At 52.4% G+C, this 26107-nt stretch overlaps 1 protein-coding gene across 1 annotated transcript; it reads right to left on the bottom strand.

Annotated features, from left to right (window-relative positions):
* Window positions 1-3170: 3170 nt before the first annotated feature.
* Window positions 3171-24240, bottom strand: VSX2 (visual system homeobox 2). Its single transcript, XM_074149837.1, has 5 exons — window positions 23793-24240; window positions 22421-22505; window positions 19437-19560; window positions 4552-4732; window positions 3171-3502 (listed from the first exon to the last, which is right to left on the bottom strand). Exons 1-5 carry the CDS (start codon window positions 24238-24240, stop codon window positions 3171-3173), a joined length of 1170 nt encoding a protein of 389 aa, XP_074005938.1.
* Window positions 24241-26107: the final 1867 nt, after the last annotated feature.

Raw genomic sequence — 26107 nt, 5'->3', positions numbered from 1 at the left:
GTGGGCTGTAGAAATATTTGACTGAAAATAACCTTCATGCTAATCTGTGTCCTGACAGCTGCTCTTGAACAGGAGCCAAGTTCAGCGGGTGCCTGGGATCCCTGCGGGGACAAAGTGCCCAAGCCAGGCTCTACCAGCCTAACCCTGCTCCCACTCACCCAGGGCTGTGCTGTGTCCCTGGACCTCTCTGCTTCACCCCTGCTTTCCTCCCTCCACTCATCTCCATCCCTTCTCTCCCCACAGCTCCCACTGCAGCCCCCAAGTCCTCCGCCACCCACAGGGACAGCCTGGAGTGGCTCACCTGTGAAAGTTAGGGTCCCCCCTTGTGCTAGCCTTGGGTGATGGGACCATCCCTTTCCCAGAATTAAGGCCCATTCCCTGCAAGGCAGGGAGACTGTAGTGTCCCTGGTGGGCCAAGGAAGGTTTTTCTCTTGCAGCTGTCAGCTGCAAGTGGGATATCTCAGCCCATGCCACCTCACTGCTGGGCAGCTATCAGAGCTGTCCCCTCCAGCAAGCTGGGCTGGGCTCTCTGCCTCTTCCCAAACACTTCAGACCACTCTGTACCACAGGGTGGACTGGGAGCACTAAATGAGGCCGTGGTGGAGCAGAAGGTGATGGCTTGCAATGAAACACTGCAGCCCATCTCCCCATACTGAGACCTCCCACTACCCACTGTAGCAGAGCTAAGCCGGCTCTCCCTCCAAACAGTATTTTCTGCCTTCCTTTTCCTCAGGCCCTACATAGATACTGACCTGGTTCTCCTCCCTTCCCAGAGGGCACAAGAGAAGAGCACAATAAGGCTCCCCCTGCAAGCAGGGCTGTTCTCAGCCAGGCACACCAATGGGATCAACAGCAGGAGGAGAGTGTTGGTAGATCTCCTCTTTGCTCTTCACTATGAGTGTGACACCACTCATAGTCTGCAGGTGTGGCATGTTTGGTGAACAGGCTGGACCAGTATTGGAGACAGGCGGTATTTGACAGCAGGTGCACTCATCCCAGAGCACACACCTGGTTTGTATCAGAGCTGCCCCCAGAGCTATGTGAGGACCTACAAGGGTTCTGCCCCCCTGGGAGAATGCAGTCCTGTGGGCTTACAGCCAGTCCACAAAGTCAAGGCCAAGCAGCCTCATCATTCCACAAGCAAAGTCTCTCATTTCCTATGCGTGTCTGTTCTGCCTCAGCTTTTTTCCCCTGTAAGACAGCAGGTTTTGCCCAGATGCCCGTAGCAGGGCAGGCAAATCTCAGTTCCCTCTCTGATGACTCAGTATGGGCTCCTGCTGCTCTCAAATTGGAGCTCGCCTTGCTGGAAATTCCTCTCAATGCCCTTTCTTCTCAACAAGTTCCCCTGCACTTGCAGCATCTGGCTGCTGCCTCCGCTCCTCAGGCTGGCTGGGCCCTGCATCCTGCTCCTGGCAGAGGCTGAGCTGGCTCTCTAACACGAGGGTGCCTGTGATATGGGATGACCCAAAGCACCAAGGCTGTCCTGGATGCTGAAGTGACTTGTTCTCTGACTGGTTGTGCCATGATGCCTAACTTCTGCCCCAGGTACAAGCACACCCCTTTCAGCTTTGTCTTTCACTGCAAAGGAAGAGCAGCACCCAAGCCCCATCTTCTCCACGCCTGGGTGGGGATGAAGGTGCAGACCTCTCTCTGTGCTGCATTGGAGCTCCCACCTCTCTGGCTATGGCCTGAAGTCCAACCCCCTCTCAGCTTTGGCTGAATTCACCCTCCTTGAACATCGGTGACCAGACTCATACACAGTATTCCCGTTTAGTTTTATTCTTGTTCATATCTTTACAGAAAATGGCACATAAATCACAGATGCTGGATGACTAGAAGTTGTTACAGCTCCATATCTCAAACACCTCAATACTGAATTCTTTTCTCACTGTATATACATTATTTACACACCATGGGCTATCATCTAACACGTCAAAAGACCAGGGGACAAAGACAAACAGGGGGCTGGATGGAGGGGCTGAACCTTTGACGGAAGAAAATACAGTAGCTCTGGGGAAAGGGTGCTCACAGCTGAAAGCAGGACAGAAAGGGTCGCCTGGAAGTCACTGTCCTACGGCTTTCGGGGAGGGGAATAGCGCCTTACCGGGATGGGAAGGTGATGGTACCACGGAGCAGGTTTGGCTGCGTGGGTCTGTGTGTGCTCATGTGGGGCTGGCTGGGAGACATATGTACACGTTATGGGGTGTATCAGGGTGGATGTGCATGGCTGTCATTCCCTTTAACACTCAGAGGGCAAGCTGGACAAATTTAATTCAATAAATACATTGGGCAGATGTTGTTGTCTCCCCTGGAATAATGTATTCAGTAAACAAATTCACCGTTCGGACCCTCCACAGGCTGCAGGACTTTGGTGTTTGGGGCAGTTAGACCCAGCTGTGGTGGCCAGCCCTAAGGGAGCCAGCGACGTGGGCTGGGGCCACCTCAAGGTGCCAGATGGGACCAGGGTGTCGCATCCGTGGGTTAAACCTGCCTCTTCCTGCCAAATGGAGGCAAAACTCAACCCCTATAAAGCTTCAGCCCCTTTCCAGCAGACCCCAGTGCCGGGCAGGGGGAGATGGGTGGAAGGTGCAAACCACCCTGGATGGAGAGTCGCCATTTCATGCAGACACTGCCATGGCCTTGTCCCACTGCGGCCTGGGCCAGGGGCAGAGGTGTCAGCCAGGGGAAGGTGGTGGGTCTGCCTGGGACATGGTGGAATGGGGTGCCAGTGGAAGGAGCCCAGGCAGCACTGGGGAGACACCTGCACCAAGGAGGGGCATGGTGGCAGGGAACGGGCTCACTCCAAGATGGCAGATGGGGTCTGAGGCTGGAGCAGGAGGAGGGCACCCCAGAGCTCGTCACGAGGCTGGAGGGACCCAGAGCCTCGGTGTCCTTTTGGGTGGTGACGATGATGGGACACTTCCCAGTCCCCCAAAAGGAAGGGGTTGGGGGGGTTGAGGAAAGCCCAGCGGGGTGAAGGAGCGAGGGGCAGGGATATGTTCGAGGGGGGCAAGTGGGGGGCACCCCTGCCAGGCAACCCCAAACACGGAGACCAGGGCCCTGCTCCCTGGGCAGGGGCGGCTGGGGGGGTCTGGCAGTCTGAGGGGCAATGCAGCCTCCGGAGGACACAGTGTCTGTTGGGGCTGGCTTCCGCCACCTCTTCTCCCCCCCTAGATCAGCTTCTCCTCCTTCTGCGACGAGTTCAGCTTCTCCGTCTGTCTCTCATCCTCTGCTGCTGCCGCCTCCTCCCCTGTCTCCGGCTTCCTGCCCGGGGCCGGGGCGTCCCCCGTGATGGTCCCCAGGACTTTGGTGCTGTGCTCCTGAGCTTTGGCCCTGAGGGCGGCAATGCTGTTTTCTCTCAGTTCCTCCTGGGAAATGGTGGTTTTGGGATCCGGGCCCCTCTCTTCCTTGTCACCCTTGTCAAGCTTGGGCAGGGCCTGGCGCTCCACCTCCGTCTTCCTCCCCGCCTCAGCCGCTGCCTCCAGAGACTTTTTGTGCATCCCTAAAAAGAATTGTTGGTATTCGGGTTTAGAAAAGCGCCTGGGCATGGGAAAGCCATCTTGAACTGAAAACAGCAAAGATAAAGAGAGGCCAGAATTAAGGAAAAGCAGAAACCCTCGCTCCACGCAGCAGTCACGGCGAGCCGCTCGCCCTGGCCCCCGCGCGAGGGCAGCCCCAGGCAAGGCAGCTCCGTGGCCTCGGGGCTGCCCGCAAAGGTCTATAATTAGTCTCCCCTTCATTTCTCTCTGTGAACCTAAAGCTAGCTTGTCCCCGCATGGGGACAAGGGTCTCAGACAGCAGTACAATTGCCTGAGCTTCACCAAGGCTGGGGAGGGAGATCCCCCATTGCCCCATTCTTGTATCAACCCACTCCTCACACAGCCCACCCCTCTGCCTCTCTCAGCTGCACACAGATAGAAGGACAGGACAGCCCGTCGTCAAGATGCCAGACACTAGTTTTGGGGCAGAACCAGCCTCAAAGGTCAGAAAGCAGGAAGCAAAGAGCAGGAGCGTGGTAAGGTAGCTGCTACCTCCATGTCTGCACAGAAAACCAAGCGAAACCAGGCAGAAATATACCTCCCCCAGGTGTCGAGAGCAGGAGGAGGCAGCAGCATGTTTCCCCTGGGACTTGGGGCAAGGAGAGCGCATTTGTGGGTCCCGACACCCCACAAAGCATCACGGGGCTGGCTGAGTCAGAGTGGGATGATCTGATTTGGGCAAGCGTTGGAGCCCCTGCTCCAGGGCTGGGCACGAGGGATGCTCATGCCACAGGAGTCAAAGGCTAACATCAGCCTGAGCATGGGGGACAAATTCCTGCCCCAGGCAGATCCTGCAGGTCAGGATCTAAGGACCAACATGCATTTGGGATGAGTGGTCAGGTCTTATTGATGAGGGCCATTGAGGATGGCAGGGCGGAGGGCAGCAGGGTGAGGGGACCTTGCCCCTCTGCCTTCCACCCATGTTTTCAACACAGGTCTGGTTTTTTTCTCACATCCCCCGGCTTTGTCTCAACCCACTCGCCATCCCCCATGAAGGCGGCTGCTCTCTTACCCAGGAGCCATGGGGCACAGGACTCCATGATGCCATCCTTGGCAGACTTGAGGATAGACTCGGGCAGGGGGATGGAGTGACGCACCATGGCACCGTAGAGCCCGTACTCAGCCATCACGCTGCTCCTGCCCCAGCACTTCTCCCTCTTTCGCCATTTGGCCCGGCGGTTCTGGAACCAAACCTGGGGGGGAGTGACAAGAAGGAATATGGGTTTTTTTGGAGGGCGGAGAAAGTGTGTCAGTCCCCTTCCCACACGGGAACACACGTGTGCTTGTGCAGCAGGATGAAGGTAGACATGTGGATGCTCATCCCGAAAGCACTGTGACCTCTTCCCCCATGCAGCAGCCGCTGGGTATCTCTCCCTCCCTCCCTTGCAGGAGAGGCGAGGGCCAAGTGTAAGAGCAAGTCCCATCCCTCTCCGCAGGATGTAATTAATTTGCCATCGCAGCATCTTTTTCTAGTGGCTTTTGGCTCTCGTGCCTGGGATTTTCTTTCATTATTTACTGGGTGTCTGAGCTGCGGTGCAGGGCTGCAGGTAGCGGTGCCTGCAGGGAGGGCTGGGTTGGGGGTGGATGCTCTGGAGAGGCGGGAGAAGGGGGAAGCTGATCTGTGTGCTTCGTCCTGAATTCCCAGTTTGAAAAGCCCCTCATCTTCTCAGAAAATTGGCAGAATAATCTCTGAGCTGTGACCTGGGGGGCAGCGAGCAGAGAGGCAGGCAGCAGTGGCGGGGGGGTTGAGGGGGGGCGGGATGCTCACAGAAATCTATTAGCGCTCTCTCTCCGATTTCCATTCCTCTTGTCTCCCTCGCCCTCCTCCCTCCCTGGCTCCCCTCCCTTCCCGCCGAGCAGAGGCATCAGCTTTAGATGAAAAATTGCTCGAGGTCTATTCAGAAGGAGGCAAAGGAAGAGTCAGCCCCAGGGGCAGCCCAGGCCTGATTGAAAAATAAGTTAATTTCAGTTTGAATCGATGGGCCTCAGGCACTGAAATATCACGGGAAATTAAAGCAGCTGGTCCCCAGGGAACCACGCCATTGACCTGCGCTAATTAATGCCATGGAGTTACCAGGCCCCTCTCCGAGAGGCAGCCCCTCCCTCCCCGTGGACACCCCAAACACCTCCTCATTTAACTAATTAGACTCACAGAAAATTGGGTGTTAATTTGTTTAGGATTTTTTTTTCTTTTCTATTTTTTTCCCTCCCTTTCCCGGAAAGTACACGGCAGAATGGAAATGAATGGCGGGGTCTCGCTGGCAGATGGATGCTCGGGGTCACTCCGCAATCTTCTCCGACTTGATTGCTTGATTAGGTCGTTAGCACATTAAAAAAAAAAATTGCTTGCCGTCTGGCGCTGGCCTGATGAGTGGGATGAGGCGGGAATCGCCTGGGTAATTTATCTTTTTATACTGCAAAGAATTTGATTTCAATCTGCAGATATATGGAGGTGCCTTTGACACCTGTTTAACATTACAGTGCTGACAGCTTAACCCTCTCTTGTCCCCACTGCCCACAGCCATGGGGGAGCTCAGGCTGCAGTGGGGAGCCCTGGGGGACTGGGGCAGACCCCCAGCTCTGCCGTGGGGACCACGAGACTGATGCCGTGGAGTGATGGCTCTCAGAAGGCAAGGCAAGCTCGCCTCATCTACCTGTGCGGAGGGGAACTGCCCAGCAGGGAAACCTTCTGGGGACAGAGCTGCAGGGTAGGTGGTTGGCTTGCTAGCACTGGTGACAGCCAGCCTTGGCTGTTCCTGGGAGCCCGGCTGGCCTGGCCCCGCAGGGAGCTCTGCCGGGTGAGTGGGGTGGTGGTCCCAGCGGCTGTGATCCCAGCTACTCCCAGCAGAAGATACTCTGTGCATGTCAGAGGGGATTTTACGGCCGGGCTGTTTCGCCACACATGCCACCTCCTCTGCATGATAAACAGTCTGATTTACACTTTCATACTGCCGATATGTAACCCCTGGACCATGGGTGGCTATGAATCCACTGGGGCCTGAGCAAGGACCCTCAGGAGCGCACAGCTTCCTCTCTCTGTGGGTCCTCCATGCCTGCGTGACACAGGGGTGCACTCGGTGGTGCAGTCAGCAGGATGCTGGCAGGGTCTCTCACTCCAGCCCAGTGCTCCTCCCACTCCCACAGCCCTGACGGCAGAGCTGGAGGATACTGGCTCATTCCCTCTCCAGCCTCAGCACAAACCCCTGTGGTTTCTCCTCACCCACCAGACCAGGGCGGCGGGGCAGCCACCCCCGCCACCTCCATGCTGTGGCAGGCAGCTTGACCCACTGGGGCCAGGAGAGGGATCCTGTCTGTTCTGCCCTGGATAAACCAGTACAGTTATATCCCTCACCCCAGAGCTCCTCTCTGTCTCCCTTGGCTTCAGGGAGAAATTCCTGCAAATCTGCCTTGGCTTGGGGCTGCAGCAACACCCTTCCATGTACCCAGGGTGCTTGCAGGGCTTGGCTCTGAACAGCTGTTTTGTCACCAGTTGCCACAGATGGAATCTAAGCCAGGAACAGGTTTTTCCATCAAGTACCAAGTGGACATCTTTTTAAACTCTCCTCAATCCTCTTTTATCCAGGTGCCTCTTCTCTGATGCTTTTACCACCTCTCCCTTTCCCCCCCGTCCTGCCTTGATGTCCCAAACATCTTCCCCCAGCCTCATGCTCCCCTGCCCTTCTCTCCGGCCAGGTCTCAGCCTGCCCCAGCGCTGCCTGCTGCCACTAAACCTCCTGCCCTGGAGCATCCCCTCTCCCACGGCAAGGCCACGCAAATGCTGGAGCCAGCAGAAGCTTTGCCAGCTGGCAGCCTGATTTTGACTAGAGCCAGTGGAAAAATTTCAATCAAAAAATGCTGATTCAATCACACAAGAAAAACTGTGTCCGGCCACTGGAAGTGTAATCAAAATTATCTATGGCTTTCTTCTGAATGCTCTATTTTAATCTCAGCCACCTACGACATGCAAAAACTATGCTTTAAAGCCAAATGGGAAAAATCAAAATGACATCAACACCTCAGTGAGATCATTCTGAGATTTCCTAAACCAATTTTTGTCATCTGATGGGAATTTCCTCTTGGTTTTGACTAGGAAAAAAGGAAGTTTGAAATCCCAGAATTTCTAGCAAAACAGAAATCTGGAGGACTTGCTTTCATACCAGGATCCATATCTTCATCTCAGGCATGAAGTCGAGTGAAACCAGCAGTGCTCAATACTGACCATTGCTGGGATCAGACCCCAGCGCAGCACCTCTGCCACAAGCCCATCCTGAGGAGCATGGAGGGAAGAGCTCCAGCATGGCAATGGCAGCCCCCATGCCATTCCAGATCAGCAGAATTATTCCCCGTGGCCCATCCTCAGGATTTTTCCCTCATCCGGATGGCTCCATTAGTGGGACTTTCTTCTGGGAGATGTCACTGCTTTCTTCAAATTTTTTGACATGTTACAAAACTTCTCCTGTACCTTGATTTGGAGCTGAATTACACACCAGTTTTAGCAATTCTGAGGTATTTTTGGCTGTGTTGGTACATCATCCACAACTTCCAAGTATGCAGTTATTTATTATTGGCATCTCACTGTTCCTGGACAGGGTTTCACCCTTACATTTACTCGCCATTTTGGTATTCCGTGTCTTCTTTGGCTGCTTGTTGTCTTTGCTTGGAGATACCTACTCTACAACTTCTTCCGGCTCTGTAAAATTCAGTCTGCTTCAAGCAACATTTAGGTTTGCCCATGTTTCTTCTTGCCCCTTCCCATCAGGCAGATTAGCTCAACTTTGTGAAATGCTTTATTGACGTGGCTGTGTGCCACACACCTTCCTTCTCACTGGCTTTCATCTCTCTCACCCCACTGGGCACGTCACATGGACACTGTCTCCTCCAAGAGCAGCCACAGCCTATGAACCAAGACAGCAGCAAACACCAGCACCTTCAGTGTCATCTCGTGGAGCCTTGTTCCATGTGTCTGTTCTTCTGAGGCCCTCCTACCAAAATGAGCAGTACTGCAAAACCTTATAAAAGGGGGTGTTTCTAACCTTAATCATCATCTGATTCTCACCCTTGGTGCCCACTGCCCCAAGGCAGTAAAACTGGAGGCACCCTGTGCTCGGCCGCAAGGTTGCAGCGTTTCAGAGTCAAGACGGGCAAGGTTATTCTTGCCAGTTTCCTCCTCTGAATCACAAATGATGACCGATGCTTCGGATTATTGATGATGCAGAAGAGCAAATTGTAGTAGGAGGAATCTCTCATTTTGCAAAGGGACGTGAGACTCAATGTGTCCTTGTTATCTGTATTCATCATATTAGTTAGTTTGTTTACCTAATCAGCTCCTGAAACATTGTCTGCTGGAGAGAGAAATCTCCCTGAGGTTGGCCGTGAGCCAGGAATCTGAATTAGCAAAGGGATATTTTAAGGCATCTAGGGTGTTACTGTCCATTGTTTCTGTATTGTTTCAACATAACATTTTCACTGGTTACACTCATTGTCTTGGCTGCTACTTTCCAGGCTGAGGGACACAGGCGGGAGAATTGGTAGTGGCCTTTTTTGTCTTTCTAGTAAAAAAGTGTTATTTTCCCTGCTCAAGCCTGCATCATCTCTTAAAGGAAAATTCCAGGCTAGATAATGGGGAATTTTTGCTTCGCCAGATCTCACATACTGCCGTTGACCAGAGCATTTCAACAGGGGTCTTTCAAGTAACAAGCTTTATGGAGCACAAGATGGTCCCAGCCCGAAGCAGTGCATGCTGAAGTGTCCACTAGATGGCCACAGGCAAATGCTCGGCCACACATGCACAGACACAGACACCAGCGCTCGCCCCACCGGCACATGCCTTTGCCAGGCTGCGGGGAGCAGCCACACACGGCTATTGGCAAACCAGCAACTAAGGCAAGGGGCAAAATCCCAAGTCCCCCCAGCAGCAACGCTGAGACCATCATGTCCCCCACCCATGGACTAACAGGCATATCTTCTTTTCTCTCTGACAATTCCCCTGGTGCAAACCTCCAGCTTCGGGGAGCCAAACTGTCACTCTGTATGATCCCTGCAAAGAAGCCACTTCCGATACTGAGCTCTTCAAGAGAGGACACAGCAGAGAAACCACCTCCTGCCCAGCCAGGAAGCCCGGGAACTTTCTGGACTTCTCCTGTGACGTTGCCTTGGGTTGTAATCCCCTGTCATGGTCCCACCTGACATGATGGTGCTGATGGCTTTCTGACCCAACACACTCATGTCCATCCAGCACCACGCTCTTCTTCTAGGGATCCAGCTATTTCAGGCTGAACCATGCAGAAGCTGAACTTCTCACCGTCATCCTCCAGACCTCTTCCCTTTGTGGCATTTACTGCCATGGGTAACATCCAGACATCTATACCAACACCCTGTAGTTGCTCCGAAAATTATGCCCAGTGGCATACCTGTCATTTCCCACCTGAAGCCCTTTGGTGGGTCCAACTGTAGACCAGAGAACACCTCCAGCTCACCTCCACTCCTGGGCCCTGCTGCCGTTTCAGCGCTCAGTTCCTCCTGACAACTACATGTCTTCCTTTCTACCTTCTTCCTTTCCAACCCAGGACTCTACAATGAGAGTAGTCAAAATGAAAACCTCCTCTGAAAAAATAGCAATTTCCTCACTCTTGTATCAACCAGTGGGCATGGGCCCTGGCTGGGCCCAACCTGAGAATGTGAGCACTGCAAAGAAGAGCTTCATATCTTCCTTGGAGCATGCCCCCATCCACACTCAGGGCCTTGGGGCTCTATAATGAATTGCCACAAGTGTGTAAGGTCTGACTGGGTCCTGGGGCTTCTCCAAATCCCTCCCCTGTAGCAATCACCCCAGGAAAGCTTCCTGTCCCCAGGCTGCTGGTGGAGACCGCACCACTTGTGTAAGCCTGGAAACAGTTTATTGCTGTCTTTTCAAATGTAATGTCAAAATTATTGACACTGTTTATGGTGACATCACTTTCTACGGCTGGTGTAAAGTGGGTATGAAGTTAAATGAGAGCAGTAAAGGTTGCACATGGGCTGCATGGCTGATCACAGGACTCATCACCCCTCCTCTTACTAAACACTGGGAAAGAGCTTTCTAATCTCACATTAGAAAGAGCAATTCCCATACACAGCTTGGCAAGAGCCTTTCCTGGTAATAGCTGCGCTTGTGTCCGACCCACTCTGCTAACAGGTCCTACCAGATGTACTGAGATGAGCTATGAGATTGTACACATCCCTCTTGAGTGAAGATATGATGGTTCATCCAAGCTTGGGTCACCTCTCAGCTAAACCAGCACAGGGCACACATTGAATACGGGCTTAATATGGCACGCAGCAAAAATCTGCATGCTATTACCATGCCACTGGTCCCGCTGGCCGGGATCCTGAATCCTGCTCTTAAAAGCACTGCATGGACCAAGTATAGCTACTTGTTGCAATTTATCTGACTTGTGCAGGCACAGCTGTAAAATCCCTCTTGACCAGGGAACATGTCCTAAACTGTCCCCCCCTGGCATATCTGGGGTTTTCACCTGGCCTCGACACCTCATGTGGCGGCGATGTGTTTTCTCACTTGTAACCTTCAAAAAGTGGAGAACTTCATCAGGCGCAGGGCTCCCATCTTCCCCAAAGGAAACAAATGTGCACACGATGTGCATGGTAGGTATAGTGAGATCAGTGGTCCAGCAAACACTCATGTGTGCAACACATCTGCACAGCAAATGCATCCCTGAGACATTGACTTCGTCATGGCCAGACCATGATGCCAGCTGACCAGCAGCTTAGCTGGAGCTACGGCTCCATGTAGGCTGCCAGATGCTGGGACATGGCAGATAAACTCCCAAATTCCTCTTTTCCTAACAAGCTGACTGAAAAACAGGAAAAAAATCAGGATCGTGGGTGCATGACAGTCACAGGAAAGCTGGCAAGAGTGCACCCATCGTCCTAGTCCACACAAACCCAGGGAGACATTTATCGTTGTCACAAAGGGTGATACTGCACATCCACCCTTTGGGTGCTCACAATGCCTGGCTCCATTAACCAAGCTGCTGCCCTGCCTGTATAACTTCATTTTGCCTCCTTTTCCCCCACTAACACTGCTCTGGCACAGAGGAAACCTTGGCATCGGTCTTCATAAACATCCATATGCAATGCGCTCTGTGAACATGCAGGGGACACACCATATTATCACCTTCACGTCAGAGCAAGGCGAGTCAGGGTAGTCGGAGGAGAAACGTCCCAACAACACCTGCAGCTCAGCCTCCCTCTGAGGACCCAGCCTCTTACTTCTAGACCAGGGAGGAGACATAATACCCACGTTTATGAATGTGCAACATGGGCCTTTATATAAGTCACAGGAAGGTGACCAGGTATAAGCAATGTTTCGCTTGCATTCCCTTGCTGTGAATTTGGAGAGAAAGATGCAGCTGAAAGCTCTAATAGCTACCAGCCAAAGTTTCAGCCCTGCCTTTGAACAGAAACCCACTGAAACAGAAAGTAAGGAGCAAACTTCTGACACCAGACAGGTCCTAAACTGAACATCTCTTGCTGCTCCCAGGGCAATGCCACTCAGAGTAGACAGGAGAGCACCTCATGCTTTCTCACAGCCTCTGATGAAGGTGGTTTCTGGAAGCCACCTTTGCTGTAGGATATTGCAGTAACAGTGTGTTCTCCAACTCAGTTCCTCTTTTCTGCTCCACAGCAGGACCTGCCAGCCTCACGCGTGAGGAGATGAGGGTCATCTGTACGTCTGTTGAGGACTACTCAACACTGCAAAGGCCAGTGCAAAACCTGGCTCACAGAACACCCACAAAGAAGGGCAATGAAAAGGCAGGCAGAGGAGGTTCGTGCTGCCAGAAAAGACTCAGAAGAACTTGTTGAGATCTATCAGGGTAAAAGATAAACACTACAGAGAAAAATAGATCCATTAAGAAATAAAGGGGAGAGTAAATTAACCGTGTCTCTAAAGTGCTTGTGTTATTGAACTGTTAAAAAAATCTCTATTCAAAGTCAGGAAAGGAGGAAAACTTTATAATAAAGGGTCATTAAAGGAAAACCTGAACATGCAACCACAAGCTGATCCCTCTGCCAGACATCCTAAGGCTGGAGGGGAATTATCTATTGAACTTGGTGGGCTGACCAATTATTGTTTTAAAAAATCAGTTGTGAAAAACTGCAGTGGTACTAGAAGAGAGAAAAGAAAGTTTATCATTAAAAGGAGTGAAGGCAAGTGTTCCCAGCACAGGGACTTAGGGTAGCATTTCCAGAAGAGCTTAAGTGATCAAGGAACTGCAGTGCCTAAACTAACTCTGAGAAGTGTTACCCTTAGCCTACTGTTGTTAAGAAAATAGGGGGATAAATGCGGGGAAGAGTTGTCACAGCCTGGCATCAGGCCTGCAAAGCCATTCCTCATTCTCCTGGCCATGATGGGGAAAGGCTTTGCCAAGGCACTCCACAGCCACGGGCTATGGTGTATTTTATTGCCTGCCTGTCTTTCCTCTCGCAGGGAGCTTAAGTGCCCCCACACTGAAAGTATCTGACTCTCAGTGATAGTGTCTCCAAACCATGGAGAGAACAAGGAAGGAGCTGTCATTGCAAAGCCCCATTTCCCTCCTGATACTGTGGAGGAACACACCAAAATCACACTGTCCCTTACGCCGTGACAGCCATAAACATTTCGCAAGGAACAGAGCAGAAGGCAAGGACAGGCAAGTTTGGTTTTATTTGTTTTTCTGTCCCATTTAGAAAATGGGTCAGTGGCTGAAGCAACTCAGGGACTCAACATCGAGGGATAAAGCAGTACCTGGGTATACAAAATATTCGTAAATCTGTACCTCCATCTCTGCACTAAAAAATACCTTTTAAACTGCACCTACAGCCTCACTGCAGTGGGGCACATCCCACAAGCTGGGCAAGTAACCTTCATGGTCCAGCAACGAGCAGGAGAGTCCCCACTTTGCAGCAAGCTGAAGAGATGTGCCCGGCTCTCTGCTTTCCTTCCTGTCTCCTGCCGCATTTTCTTCCTCTGTCCACAGGCACACGGAGTGAGATTTTTCAGACAGTAAGCCCTTTGGGAAGACTTGACTGGGCCCTTGCTCTCGCTCATCACCCAGCCCCTCTGTTTGCAGCTCTGGTAATTAACTTGTAAACGAAGTTCTAGCACATGGACTGAAAACGGGCCATAGATAAAGGGTAATGAAAACACTCCATTACAGAAAGGGCCAAATTAAACAACTCTTAATTGAAAAATGGAAATTAATATGAATTTAGATCAACTAAACAAGCATGTTATTGAAGAGGCAGCAAAGTGGATGAACTCCTCACATACCAATTAAAGACATGGAGGCAGAGATGCACCATACGCCACGAGAAACACTCATAATAATATTCTCACCAAGCCAGTAAGTTTGATTAGTTTTATTACTCTCACTTGTACACTTCCTGCATTTCTAAAAGCATACGGGAAGTTAATGACACTCCTCTGATATCACTCTGCCGTGGCCTGCCCCAGCGCTCAGGAATTATTGGCAAAGGTAGCCAGCACTAACTGCTCAACTCTATTTCATTATTAACTTCTTGCAGGGTTTGCAGGGTTCTTAAAAAAAAATTAAGATATTGAAATGGCTGGCTCACACAGCAGCAACACTTTTCAGCTTCTCCATCACCTTGGTGATCTACCTCCAACCACCCTAATCCCTCTAGTAATTTCCCTCCAGCAACATGATCTCCACGAATGTGCTGTACAGAGATACAGGTGGGAACCCGCTGGCACTATGCCTCACGCTGGCCTTTCTCTCCTAAGTGTAAGAGTCACCCAAAGTTCTAGCAAGAATATACAGGTCCTCACTTAATGAGAGTAACAGTAACAAGCATAAGCTTAGAAAAACCACCACCACCACTACTTTCTGTCGCACTAAGAAATCTCTTCGGTGGCCATTCCAGGCACAGATTCAGGAAAGGTCAGCAACTGCATGGAGTAATCAGCCCCATTCCACATATACCCCAGGGTTAGGACCACAATTCAACTCTGCAGCGAGCAGGAAAAGCTGGCGGAGGGGGAGAAGCCAGGCTAAGGCTGCATAAAGCCAATTTTTCCTTCATACTTCCTATCATGTTTCTTGAGGGGACTCCATGGGTTCACTCCTGAGCTCCTGCTCAGCGCAACACAGGTTCCTCAGGCCTTTCCAAATTAGATTCACCTCTCAATACAGAACAGTTTTGCAGAACTGAAGTAAGTGTCTTGTTCTGGAAAATTACTATTGGTATGAATGCTTCCCTCCAAATGACCACCCCCCCTGATTTCACCATCCCCGTTCAACTCCTAAAGGGCTACACAGCGATACTGAAATCACAAAGTGTTAATCTGATATCAGCTAAAACAATATATTTTCAGTTAGAGTTTTAGTTGGCATTGTTTTGTTTTTAGCCAAAATAGACCTCTTAGCTGCCTGACAAAGCTTGCTGAATATACAGACTATCCCCATCCCTCACACATGGCACTAGCACCTCCTTGGGGTTCCTTTTGCTTACATGAGCAATTTTATTTGTCCAAAAATTCTTAATCCACATAATTACCATACAATCATTTAACAACAAGAACTGACAATTTTTAGCACTTTTACTCTCTTTTTTAATTGATTAATTCCCTTAAAAAGTGAATCTAGTGTCCCCACAATGGCAATCAGGATCTTATTTTTTGGAAATACTGGACTGATTAATCGATTTGTTTGATCAGTAGGAGACACACTGTAACGACAAACATATGCAGTCATTTCAATAATCCCAAATCAAAGTGGTACTGAACTTTAATATTATAGATACTGGTGTTTAAAGTTTGGAACTGTCACATAATAATAAATTCAATAGGGGTAACTTCTAAAATCTAAATAGAACTAAAGTCTACACTTAAGAGTATCTGTTATGAGAAACACACTGATTTAAGTCAGGTGTCAGAATATTTGTCAGCTTGAGGCCATTTTGAATACTTCAAGTTGTCTGTTAAGGATATACTTCCCCATGGGAATCTACTTACCTTACCTGGATTTTACAGAATGGTCTGGGTTTATTCTAATAGCGGCACTTCAACTCTCCAAATGCATTGGTTAACCTAGTCTTTTTCAAGTATCTTGCAAAATGGCCACAGTGACATCTGGTCTGACTTGTGCAAAGTGTCTCACTAGGAAAATTAAATTTTTTTCCCATGTTGCCCAATGGGAGGATGCTCACACTCCCTCCAGGAGCAGCCACCTCAATACGGGAGGAAGATGCATGCCATGTGAAAGAGTGCTGCCTTGAAAAAAAAAACCATGTTCATCTTTTCTTTAACTGGAGGATTTGAATATTTTTTCCTGAATTCAATGTCTTCTCAAACCAATAACTTTCTTGGCCTCTGATGGCTATTTGTAGTGTTCTGCTGGAGGTTTTACATGCAAGAAGTTCCTATACATCATTTTCTCAACTGCAGTCTTTGAATTTCACTTTCATATTGAATTTCATAGGTGATTTACTTTCTCTTTGACTACTACCTCCTGAGAAATAATTCCATGAATGAAAATAAGGGGTAGATATCACTCTTAGGTGTGGATCCAGTGGGAACCCACAAGAAATGCTGTGAAAGTCTACAGCATGTGATGATCACAACAATCTTAGAAAACGCTTTCATTAATGACCTACAAGAGGGAGAGAACAATGTTGAAAGATGGGGGGAACTGCAAGCTACAATGAAAATGCAAAAATATAGAGTTCCCTTTAGCAGTTAGAAACACATGCAGGGAAAAAAAAAGAAAGATGACTTGAAATTATAAACATTATGAAGAAGGGAATAAAGATTCATTATCAGCTGTCTCTTCCAAAGGGCATTAAATGATGCTAACAGATTCAAAACAAGATTTACTTCACTTGTGCAGCTCTGCTGCAGAACTTCTTGCTGCGGGATATTAAGATATTTACATACGTTCAAAATCCCAGGAGGCTGTCGAAGTGGTCGGTAAGTATCACTAGATAGCTGCTCTGTTCTCATACTCTTCTCTAACATCCACCTCTTGCCAGTGCCAGAGCCGGTAGGGCCATTATTATGCTTGATAGCCAAAGTTAATAAAATGCCATATGAAACCCAGAACACTGAAGGGAAAATCCTGAGGAAAAAAAAAAATCTGCCTAAAAAAAGCTTGAAGTGACTGAATTAGATAAATAGAAAGAAATAAATATGGAAACATGTAGACCAGGCTGTTTCTGCAAGGACTCCAGCTGAACTGGGGTGAACACACCCAGTGTGCAGCTGTAGGCATGTGGTCCCTCACCTCCAGGAAGCCTGACAGGCAGGATGGGCTTCACAGAAGAGCAACCACATGATTAAGAGACTAGCGTGTGATTTATGAAGAATGATTTAAGAAAAGACCTGCACAGCTTGCTTAAGCGATGATGAAAACCAGAAGTGACATCCAGGAGAAGAAATAGCTTAGATTTATTTAAAGAGTGTTAACATTGTAACAAGGGGGAAAGAATTAGGCTCATACAAAAGGAGCTAAAGCTGAAAAGGAACATGAAGTGAAAAATCAAGAAGCATGACCAAGGCTGAGAATCATCTTGTCATGGCTTGTGACACACACAAAAAAGTATGGACAAGGAAGCTTCATAGAATATGTGATTAAGGACAATTGGGTGCTGACCCACTAGAAAGATCAGTGGTGCTTGGGACTCCTACGTGACCCTGATGCCCACTCTGGCAGAGTGCTCATGCTCTCACACAACAGATGCAACAGAAATGCTGCTGTTTCTCATGATTTCCCCTTTCATGACGAGCAAAAGCGTTGCTCACAAGCACTTTCTCCAGGAATACATGTGCCATTAGCAACAGCTCGTGTTCAGAACAGCCACACCATGCGGTGCTTCTGCTGTCCAAGTCTAACCTGATCTCTAAGGCAGAGGGGCCACAGTAAGGAGCACTCCTAGGTTTAAAAACTGCAGTACAGGAAGAGTAGGCAGTTGTTGATTAGCCATCTGCAGAATGATATGCTGGCAGCAAGTCAGTGACAGCTAAGATACGTTAGCCGCTATTTCACTTCCAAATCAGATAAAACACCGAGTCTCAGCACTAGAAGGATGCTCCGGATGCTTAAACAGTACATGGCAGTGTCCAGCTCTGCACTGTCTGACACATCATCTCCCTCTGCCTCACCCATAGTGAAGGCCCTCAGCTCTGGCCAGAGAGATGGTGCCTCTGCAGTTCAGCATATACTGTGCAACCAGATGAACCTCTTCCTTGAAAAGGCCCTTTATGGGAAATCAAGGGATCTTCTTTCCAGCCCAGCATCAGATGTTTGGCGTAGGTAACACTAAACTCCCAACAGGTCTCTCCCCTCTTGATGTCCTACGGGGTCACAAGTGGAGAAGTGACCCTCCATCCAGCTCACTCTCTCCAGAGGCAAAGCATCAGGGCCTGTTGCTCAGAGCAAAATTCTAATGCATCAGGTAGGATTGCAGATGATGGGCTGTTATGTCTGAAGACCGGTGGAAACCCTGTCAGCATGCAGGTTATCTACAAGCTTTTAGGTCAGTAGGAGTCCTGCCAGCAGAACAGGATAAGAAGCAAAACTTGCTCATATAAAAACATCACTCTTGATTGAGCACAAGAATGAGGGTGGTGAAGAGGCTCAGGACTGAGGGAAAAAGGGCTGCACTTCTGTTTGGGAGGATTTCCCTGTCCCTGCCCAAGGTCATTCTCAGCATCTTCCAGCACCAGTGTTATCTTGCCAAGTGCCCTCTGAGCTACCTTCCAAACCTACAAGGGAACAGCCTCCTGGGCCCTCTCTTCAGCAAAGAAAGAGCAGAGGCTGGAGGAACAGATCAACAGGTACTGGGAATGCATGAGGGACTGAGCAGAAGGAGGACCCAGGGAAACCGGGACCCTCCCAACACCATGTGGCACTCAGGTTTAACCCCCAGCCAGCCAAGAAACATCACCTGCACCAGCCAAAACGAGTTCAAGACTTGGCCACTACAGCCCTGTGCCTTCTGCAGCAACCTGACGGGAGCAGGGCATGGGGAGAAGGGAGGCAGCAGAAGCTGCTGGAGTCCACCCTTGTGAATGTCACACTTGGTCTGTCCAAGTACATTGTGCCTCCCATGCTGTACACAGCGGCTGTAAGTCTTCTCCAGCTTTCTGGGCTGTAATGACTGCTTGCATCCTGGCCACCATGAACACTAAACGCTGGTGCTGGCACAGCCCGGCAGCTCAGGCTGCTCCTTACTGCTGGAGGGCTCACCACACAGCGGCAATACTCCACACCGCCTCGTTCTGCCTCCTCACAATGGCACAACAAACCCCAAGCATTAAAAATCATTTAAAAAAAAAAAATAAGTCCAGAAATTTTCAGGGAAGTTTCACTTGAGGAGGCAAATGCAGTGAAAGTACAAGAGATGGTGCAAACACCTCACTGGAATTCACCCATCACCCCCACACTGTGGTCCTACCCACAGCGGTACCAGTTACCTGCAACATCCCTGTGCATCCTCCTGCGCCCGAAGGAGCAGAGGTGGGTTCTTTCCTTCCCACACTGCCCACCAGACCCGGTCTCTGGGAGGGTCTCTTCTTGCCTATACCACCAAGTTCTTGAAATGCTGTGGTCTTTCTTTGCACACCAGTGCCCCATCAATGATTTTGGATTCCCTCTGTTACACACACCCCGAAACACCCATACAACATGCCACGTGCAGCACATGTCGACATACAAACACCAAACACAAATCTGCCCAGAACAGCTGATCTGCCTCCTACCCGTTGAGAGCAGGGGAGCGGACAGCCTGAGGAAGGTTACTCAGAGCAACATCAGCCTTCCCATGCTGCTACCTTTTCTTCAGGGAGGGATGAACATGGCTGAGAGGGGCAGGATAATGGAGTCCAAGAGATATGGTTACCTGTATCCTGTCTTCTGGCAACTCTGTTTTCATGGCCAACATCTCTCTAGCATATACGTCAGGATAGTGGGCCTCGTTGAAGGCCTTTTCCAGCTCCTCCAGTTGGTAGGATGTGAAGATTGTCCTGAGGGGAGTAAAACTCTTTGATCAAAAAACACAAGAAGAAGAAGCAAAGATGATGAAGAGCCAGAGAAATGGACACAGAAGCTACAGAAATCTGGGTAACCTGCTAATGCATAGCTTTTCCCCCCACCTCCTATGTTTCTGTGCACAAAAGGTCAGGTGCCAGGGTGAAAGGAGAACAAGAAAATGCCAGAAGACAGCACTTTAAACAGTTACAAATCACCTTCCCTTGCAGGGACTTCCCTCTGGAGACTGTCCCTCCCCAGAAACGAGAACATGCAACCAGCAGCGATGGCAGCTGTTCTTACATCTCAGACCCTGCTGCCTCTTGAGAGGATCCTGGAGGTGTCCCTATCCCTCACCCCCCTTACAAAATCACACACCCCCCCACCAGCCTGGCTTAAACCCACCCGCCTCCTCCTCTTGCATCCAGAGGTTTCTTAACCCTTTGATAGTCACGCTGAGATAAAGCAGCATGCCCTCAGCACCGCACCTGGAGAGGTGCTGAGCCATTCCCCAGCTGTTGGTCCTTAGCCTCTCCAGTATCCCCAGTCCTCAGCTGAATCCTCCAAAGGTTTTATCCACTCTGTTCCCCACTGTTTTTCACCAGTCCTTTCCCAAGATAGCCAGTGCTAGCTCCATTCCTCTGCCTTTACCCTGGTTGCTTCCACTCCTATATCCCATTAGCTGCTCTCTGCCAGTTTGCATTACCCCATTATCCTCTGGAAATCCTTCTGGACCGCCCTGGGCGGGCAGCAGCCCAACCCGCCTCTGCGCAGCCAGTTCTCAGCTCGGGACAACCAGATTGAAAAATCAGCAGCTGGAAAGCCGAGACGGATGAGAGCCCTTCTCCAGGGGATGGATGAGAGGTCTCAGACCACTTCCACTCCCCCGAGGGTTAAAACTCCCACCCTCCAAACTGCCGGTACACAAAACACAATTTTCGATAAAAACTGACAACACTCCAATGGCAAAAAAAAACCCAACGGATTGCAGCCTTTGTTCAAAGTAAACATAAATAGATTATCAAACTAAGAAACATGTAGCTCCCAGAAGTGGGAAGGAAAGAGGAAAAAAAAAGCATTTTTCTAAAATATATATGAATTTCAGAAAGCCCTACAATTCCAGAGAGCATAAACAGAAAATCCCAGAAATAGCCTCTGCTATTCAGAATCAAAAGGATTCCACCGGATCGATAACACTACTAACAAAAGCAGCATGCAAATGCAAGGGACCTGCCTGCAATCAGGTCCTTCTTTAAATTCAGTCCTAAATCCATTCTCTTTTCAAACAGTTTTCCTTCGGTCCCGACAAATCTGTGAACTCTAGGGACAGCAGAGGCACATTAACTCGCATCTTTTGTCTCTCTGGGACCACAGGAAAAATTATTCCAATTTTGATTCAATTTAGATTTCAAGCATTCCGCTCCACCCTCCTCTGACCAGGGCACCAAAGCCCCGCAAGACTCACCCGAGGCTCACCGCCGGGAGGGTTTTGCCTAACCTTCAGCCGAAGTTTTCCCTTTTTAGCTCTCGCCCCTGGGTAGCCCCTGTCTCTTTTGCAATACACAACCCACTCTCCCTTTTGGTGTTTCTACCCTGCAGATATCAACAGACTATTGGCCTCCCTCCCCATTCTTGGTACAACTAGAGGTTTTAACCATTTAGTACAGAATACACAACTACAGCCAAATGTTGCAGGCTTGTTTCTGTCTAGAACTCAAAACAAATCTGAATTTCGTTTCCTTTCTCCCACCCAGACCGTCACCTGTACACCAGCCCCTGCTGTGTTTTTTTCACCCAGCCGTTTGGTCCACAAAGAAAACGAACCCATATTTACTCCAGATACCCAAACTGGGAGCATTTGCCTGGAGAGGGACCCCGGGTTTGGGATGAGCCCTCCAGCCCAAGCATCCTGTTGCACGCATAGCGGGATGTCTCCTGGGATAGTCGGTCTCCTTCCACCCCGCATCCTACTAAGCTTTCACTGGGGCATCTTTTAATAATCCATCCTTCCTGCATCGTGGCAGGATTGATTTAATTATTCCTAAATCACCCTCGGTGGATGGTGTCTGGCCTTTCTTTGTCCTGACTCTCTGGCCACAGCAACACTAGAACTCAGCACGGGATTTTTCGTTTCTGTTTATAAGGCACAAACAATCCAACTCCATTTTAACTGTGGGAGAAGTCAGACAAAGTGTATTACCCTGACTGTTCCCGGGGGGAAACCAAATCCCCTCCGGATCTCCCAAAGCGGATCTTCGTTTCCTTAACCAATTCTCCAGCCTTCTTCAGCTTCTCTGCAGGCTGTGTCTGATTCCCAACTATTTAATCTATTGGCAAAACATTTATTTGTAAGTAATAAAATATTTAAATGATTGATAGAAATTCTCTCTTGCTGACAGCCGATATTAAGGTTGCTCTATGCGGAGCAGGGAATGGTTTTGATTATTTAACTGCTTCAGTTTCGGACAGGTTGATTTTTTTTGCCCCCCTGAACACCAGCGACCTGCATCCTGCCCAAATCCTCACGGGCTGCTCAGGTTTGCAGCTCGGGATACCTGGATCCGCAGCCAGAAAAATGAAATAAAATGACACCTTTGGCCGATGCCCCCCCTGCCTAAAGGCACGTCCCCAAATCCGATTTATTTTGGACGGGGAGAAAGAAAAAAAGGAAAGGGCCCGGGGGAGAAGCCGCAGGGGCGCCGGGGCTCGCCGGCGGCCGGTGCCGGGAGGAGTATTTCGCTCCGGGCCGGAGCGGGGCGGGAGCGGGTCGGGCCCGCCGGGGCTCGGGGCTGCCGGTGCCCGGTGCCCCGGGTGGGGGGGCGGCGGGAGCCGGCGGGGTAGCGGCCGCTCGCTTACCTGTGCCGCCTCTTCTTTCGTTTCTTGCTCTGGTTTAGGGAGGATTTGGACATTTTGCGGTCGCTGGAGGAGACATCCTCGGAATCTGCGGAGAGACAGGCAGCGGCCGTGGGCTGGGGCTCCCTCCCCGCCGGGGATCCCCGGGCAGGGCCGGGCCCGGCGGCTCTGCTCCCTCCGGCGGCTCCGGCCGAAGCTTTCGTTGCGATCGCGCCGCGGACGGGGCCCGTCGCCGGCCGCTCCCTCCAGCCCGACGCGGCGCCGGCCCCAACGCTGCTCCCGGTCCCGGCCCCGGTGCCGCTCCCCGTGCGAGCGGCTTGGGGCGATGCAGCCCCGCCAGGGAAGGCTCTGGGTAGGGACCGGGCTCTCGCTCTCCCCTCTCTCCCCCGGAGTCGTTTGCTGGGGCTGCTGTGGTCGCGCTGCTAAAATGCTGAGCCCGGCAAGCACAACAAAACCGTAGGAAAACGGGGAAGCTGCAGCCCGGTCCCCGCGGCCGGGCACCCGGAGCCGCATGCCCCAGCCCGGGGACCCCGGACTTCCCCGCAGAAACACCGGAGCGGGGAGGGAAAAATTGAGGTTTATGGAGCCAGAAGGAAAAAAAATAATCCCGGGAAGAGATGGTGTCTAACCGCAGCCCCCCCGCTCCCCAGGGGTGCCCGGTCCGGGCGGTGTTAAGGGCAGGGCCGGCACTGCCTTTGCCCCGAAGGAGCAGCCTGGGAAACGGAACCGGGACCCGCATTTCGATGCGCGCCGCTGTCCCCCGCGGCGGCTGGGGCCGGCCCCGCGCTCCAGCCCGGTCCCTGCCCGCAGCTCCCCGCCACCCGCCCGGCCCCGGAGCCGCGCTGCCCGGCGGGCCGTGCTGCGGGCGGGGGCGGGGGGCATCGCCCGGACCGGGCACTGCACCGCGCCGGACGGCTCCGGCCGCCCCCGGGAGGAGGCTGGGGGTTGCCCCCGGGGCCGGGAGCTGCTGCCTGACGTCCCGAGGGGGGACCCGAGGCGGCCGGGGAACGGGGCCTGCGGGCAGGGTTGCGGGCGGCTGCTGCCGTCTAGGAAAGGGATGCCGAGCGGCCTCTAATTCTCCGGCAACGAATTGGGGCCGCCGGGCCCGCGGGGGGGCCGCTCCGCCGGGGCTCCGCGCATCTCCGGGCCGGGCGCCCCCGGCCGCGCCATCACACCGCGGCTGCAGCCCCGGACGGGGAGGGATGCGGTCGCGCGCGCCCGCCCTTCTCCTCCTCCTCGGAACCGAAACGAAATCGCCTTCCCGCCGCCGGGCACAGGGCCTCCCGCCGGGTCAGCGGGTACCGGCGGCTGCCGGGGGCGGGCGGCGGCGCTGGCGGGGCGCGGCGGGGTCCCCGGGGGCCGGCGACGTGCCTACCTGAGCTGGCCGTCTGGCTGCTGTCCAGCTGCCCGGGGGCCCGGGCCAGGGGCTGCAGGTGGACGCTCTGGGGGTCGGAGAGCACCTCCAGGAAGGTGGGCTGGGTGTAGAAGCCGGGGATGCCGCCGGCCCCCAGCAGCCCCATGCCCACGCCACCCACCCCGGCGGGGCTGAGCACGGAGCGGGCCGCCAGCAGGTGCCCGGCGGGCAGCGAGTCCAGGGCGGCCCGAGGGTGCGACGGCGGCTCCTTGTTCAAGCCCAGGATCTCCTGGATACCGAAGCCGGTGCAGCGGGGAGGGGTGGGCCCGGAGCCGGGCTTGGCCCCCGCCGCGGGGGGCGGCGGAGGCGGCGGCGGCGGCGGCGGGGCGGCGGGGGCGGCGGCCGCACCGTCGGGCTTGGGCTTACCGGGCAGGCTGGGGGCCAGCGCCGCGCCCGCTTTGCCCGTCATCCTGCGGCCGGCGGTCCCTGGTGCCCGCTCCGGGAATGCCTGGGAGCCCCCGGCTCAGGCCCCTTTTATCCGCCCAGCCGGGAGCCCGAGCGGGGTCAGAGCCGCGCAGCCAATCACAGGGGCCAGTCGCGATTAGGGATGCCAAAAAGCCGGCACCGGCGGCGGCGGGGCCGCTGCTCGGCGGGCTGAGGCCGGTGCCCGCCGGCGGGCTGGGGCCGCCGCCCGCCCCCGCGCCGGGAAGGGCCGCCCCGGCGGGGCAGGCCCCGGCCCCGCTTCGCCTCCAGCCGTGCTGGGGGAGGTGGGGTTAAGGAGGGACGGATGGAGGCATCCTTGCGTTCGGAAACACTGCTCCAGCCTGGCCACGCAAGGTGCGGGGCACTGGCCCCCGAGGAGAGAAGCCCGAAACAGCCGTGTAGGGAAACACCGGCGTCCCCAGCCTTCCTGCTCATCCTGTACTCTGGGATAAATACATGCTCAGCAGGGAAATAAGGGTGCATTGAGAAAATTTAAAGATTAAAGCCAAACAGTGTGCTTTGAATGTGTAGAGCTGGAAGCGTTGTATGTTGGAGAAACATACGGCTTTGCGCCATCGGAGGTGGTGAAGTAGCTGCTTGGATTCTCTTGGACACCCCTGCCCACAAGCATGGTTTCTGAGCCACAGGGTTCTTTGGTAACTGAGAGCACCTTTCACCACCCATGGGCAAGATACCACACACCTCATCCCTGCCAGCACTACCCCAGCCAAAGACATTAAACTAGGGAAAGGCTAAGGCATCCCCTGTTTCACTCAACCTGAGGCACAAGCTCCACCACAGCAAGTACTTTGATAGTTGTAAATAGTCTTACAGCCACTTCAGGTCTGCTCATTGGGACCAGTTAATCAATGGGACACCAAGCTGGGGCTGGGACTGCAGCTCCAGATCAGCACCAAAAGCCCATCTTCCACCTCAGCTCCGAGGGGAAGAATTTCCCCATTTCTCCTCTTCTCAGCGTTACAGGCCTCTGGGGATCTGCCAGCCAGGGCTTCATCCCACCGTCCCTGAGCAAGGCAAGCTGAGCAGTACGTGGGCAGTGGCCAGGATCAGCCGCCAGTCCAGCTCACCAGACAAGTCGATGGGGATGAGGCAGATCCCATTTCAAGCCGGGAAGTCAGGTTCCCGGGTGGGGGCCCAGATGAGTGGGCTGCATGGCCAGGTACAAGCATGGCTGCAGTGGGGCTCAGGTGGGAGCCCGGGATAACCCTCAGCTTAAAAACAGCTGCCGAGTGAAGGAGGGGGGAACCCCTACTGAGATTCCCTCCAGGTCTTTCCTAACAGCAGCCCCTATCAGTGACCTGGCCCTGAGCATCCAGCTTCACTGCTAGAAGGTGGGGAAGCTGTGCTACAGGCCCTGACAGGGTCACCGCAAGCCATCCTACCACCTCAAACCTTGGCTGTGTCTTGCCTGTGTTAGCTGATGCATGGTTTGCCCTCTGTCCCATGCCGCTGGGGCTCCCTGGGTATGGTACGCAATTTCCTTCCCCAGCATTCAGCCTGGAGTTACATAAACCCTGTCTCAGCATGACTGGGTCTGTTAAGGTAAAAATTCAAGCTATCACATTGCCAATAAATTATTCAGAACTTTATTCCGATTATTCTTTTAATTCTCAAGTTCTCCAGCAACTGATTCAAATTTCTCCAGAAACATTTCCTCCCCACAGATCTCTGATTCAGCTCTGCATTATCTGGGTTACATGGCCCCAAGCTGCAGTCTGCTGCAGAACCAAGACCACCAGCTCTGAAGCCCTCTGAAATGTTGCAACTACCTCTCTTTGGTCCCAGCGTCGCTGTGAGGAGGTGCACGCTGTGGCTCTGCCTGAAGAATTGCC

Source organism: Numenius arquata, chromosome 6 (genome assembly GCF_964106895.1).
Source record: "Numenius arquata chromosome 6, bNumArq3.hap1.1, whole genome shotgun sequence".
In the NCBI taxonomy this organism is placed as follows: Eukaryota; Metazoa; Chordata; class Aves; order Charadriiformes; family Scolopacidae; genus Numenius; species Numenius arquata.
This window is presented reverse-complemented; position numbering and strand designations above follow the sequence as displayed.

What these genes read in the sequence shown, in the direction of transcription:
- VSX2 (XM_074149837.1), bottom strand. Translation starts at nt 24,240, where the DNA reads ATGACGGGCAAAGCGGGCGCGGCGCTGGCCCCCAGCCTGCCCGGTAAG. An exon ending in CAGCCAGACGGCCAGCTCAG is followed by an intron (nt 22,506 to 23,792) that starts GTAGGCACGTCG and finishes GTCTCTCCGCAG; the next exon opens with ATTCCGAGGATGTCTCCTCC. An exon ending in CGAAAGAAGAGGCGGCACAG is followed by an intron (nt 19,561 to 22,420) that starts GTAAGCGAGCGG and finishes TACTCCCCTCAG; the next exon opens with GACAATCTTCACATCCTACC.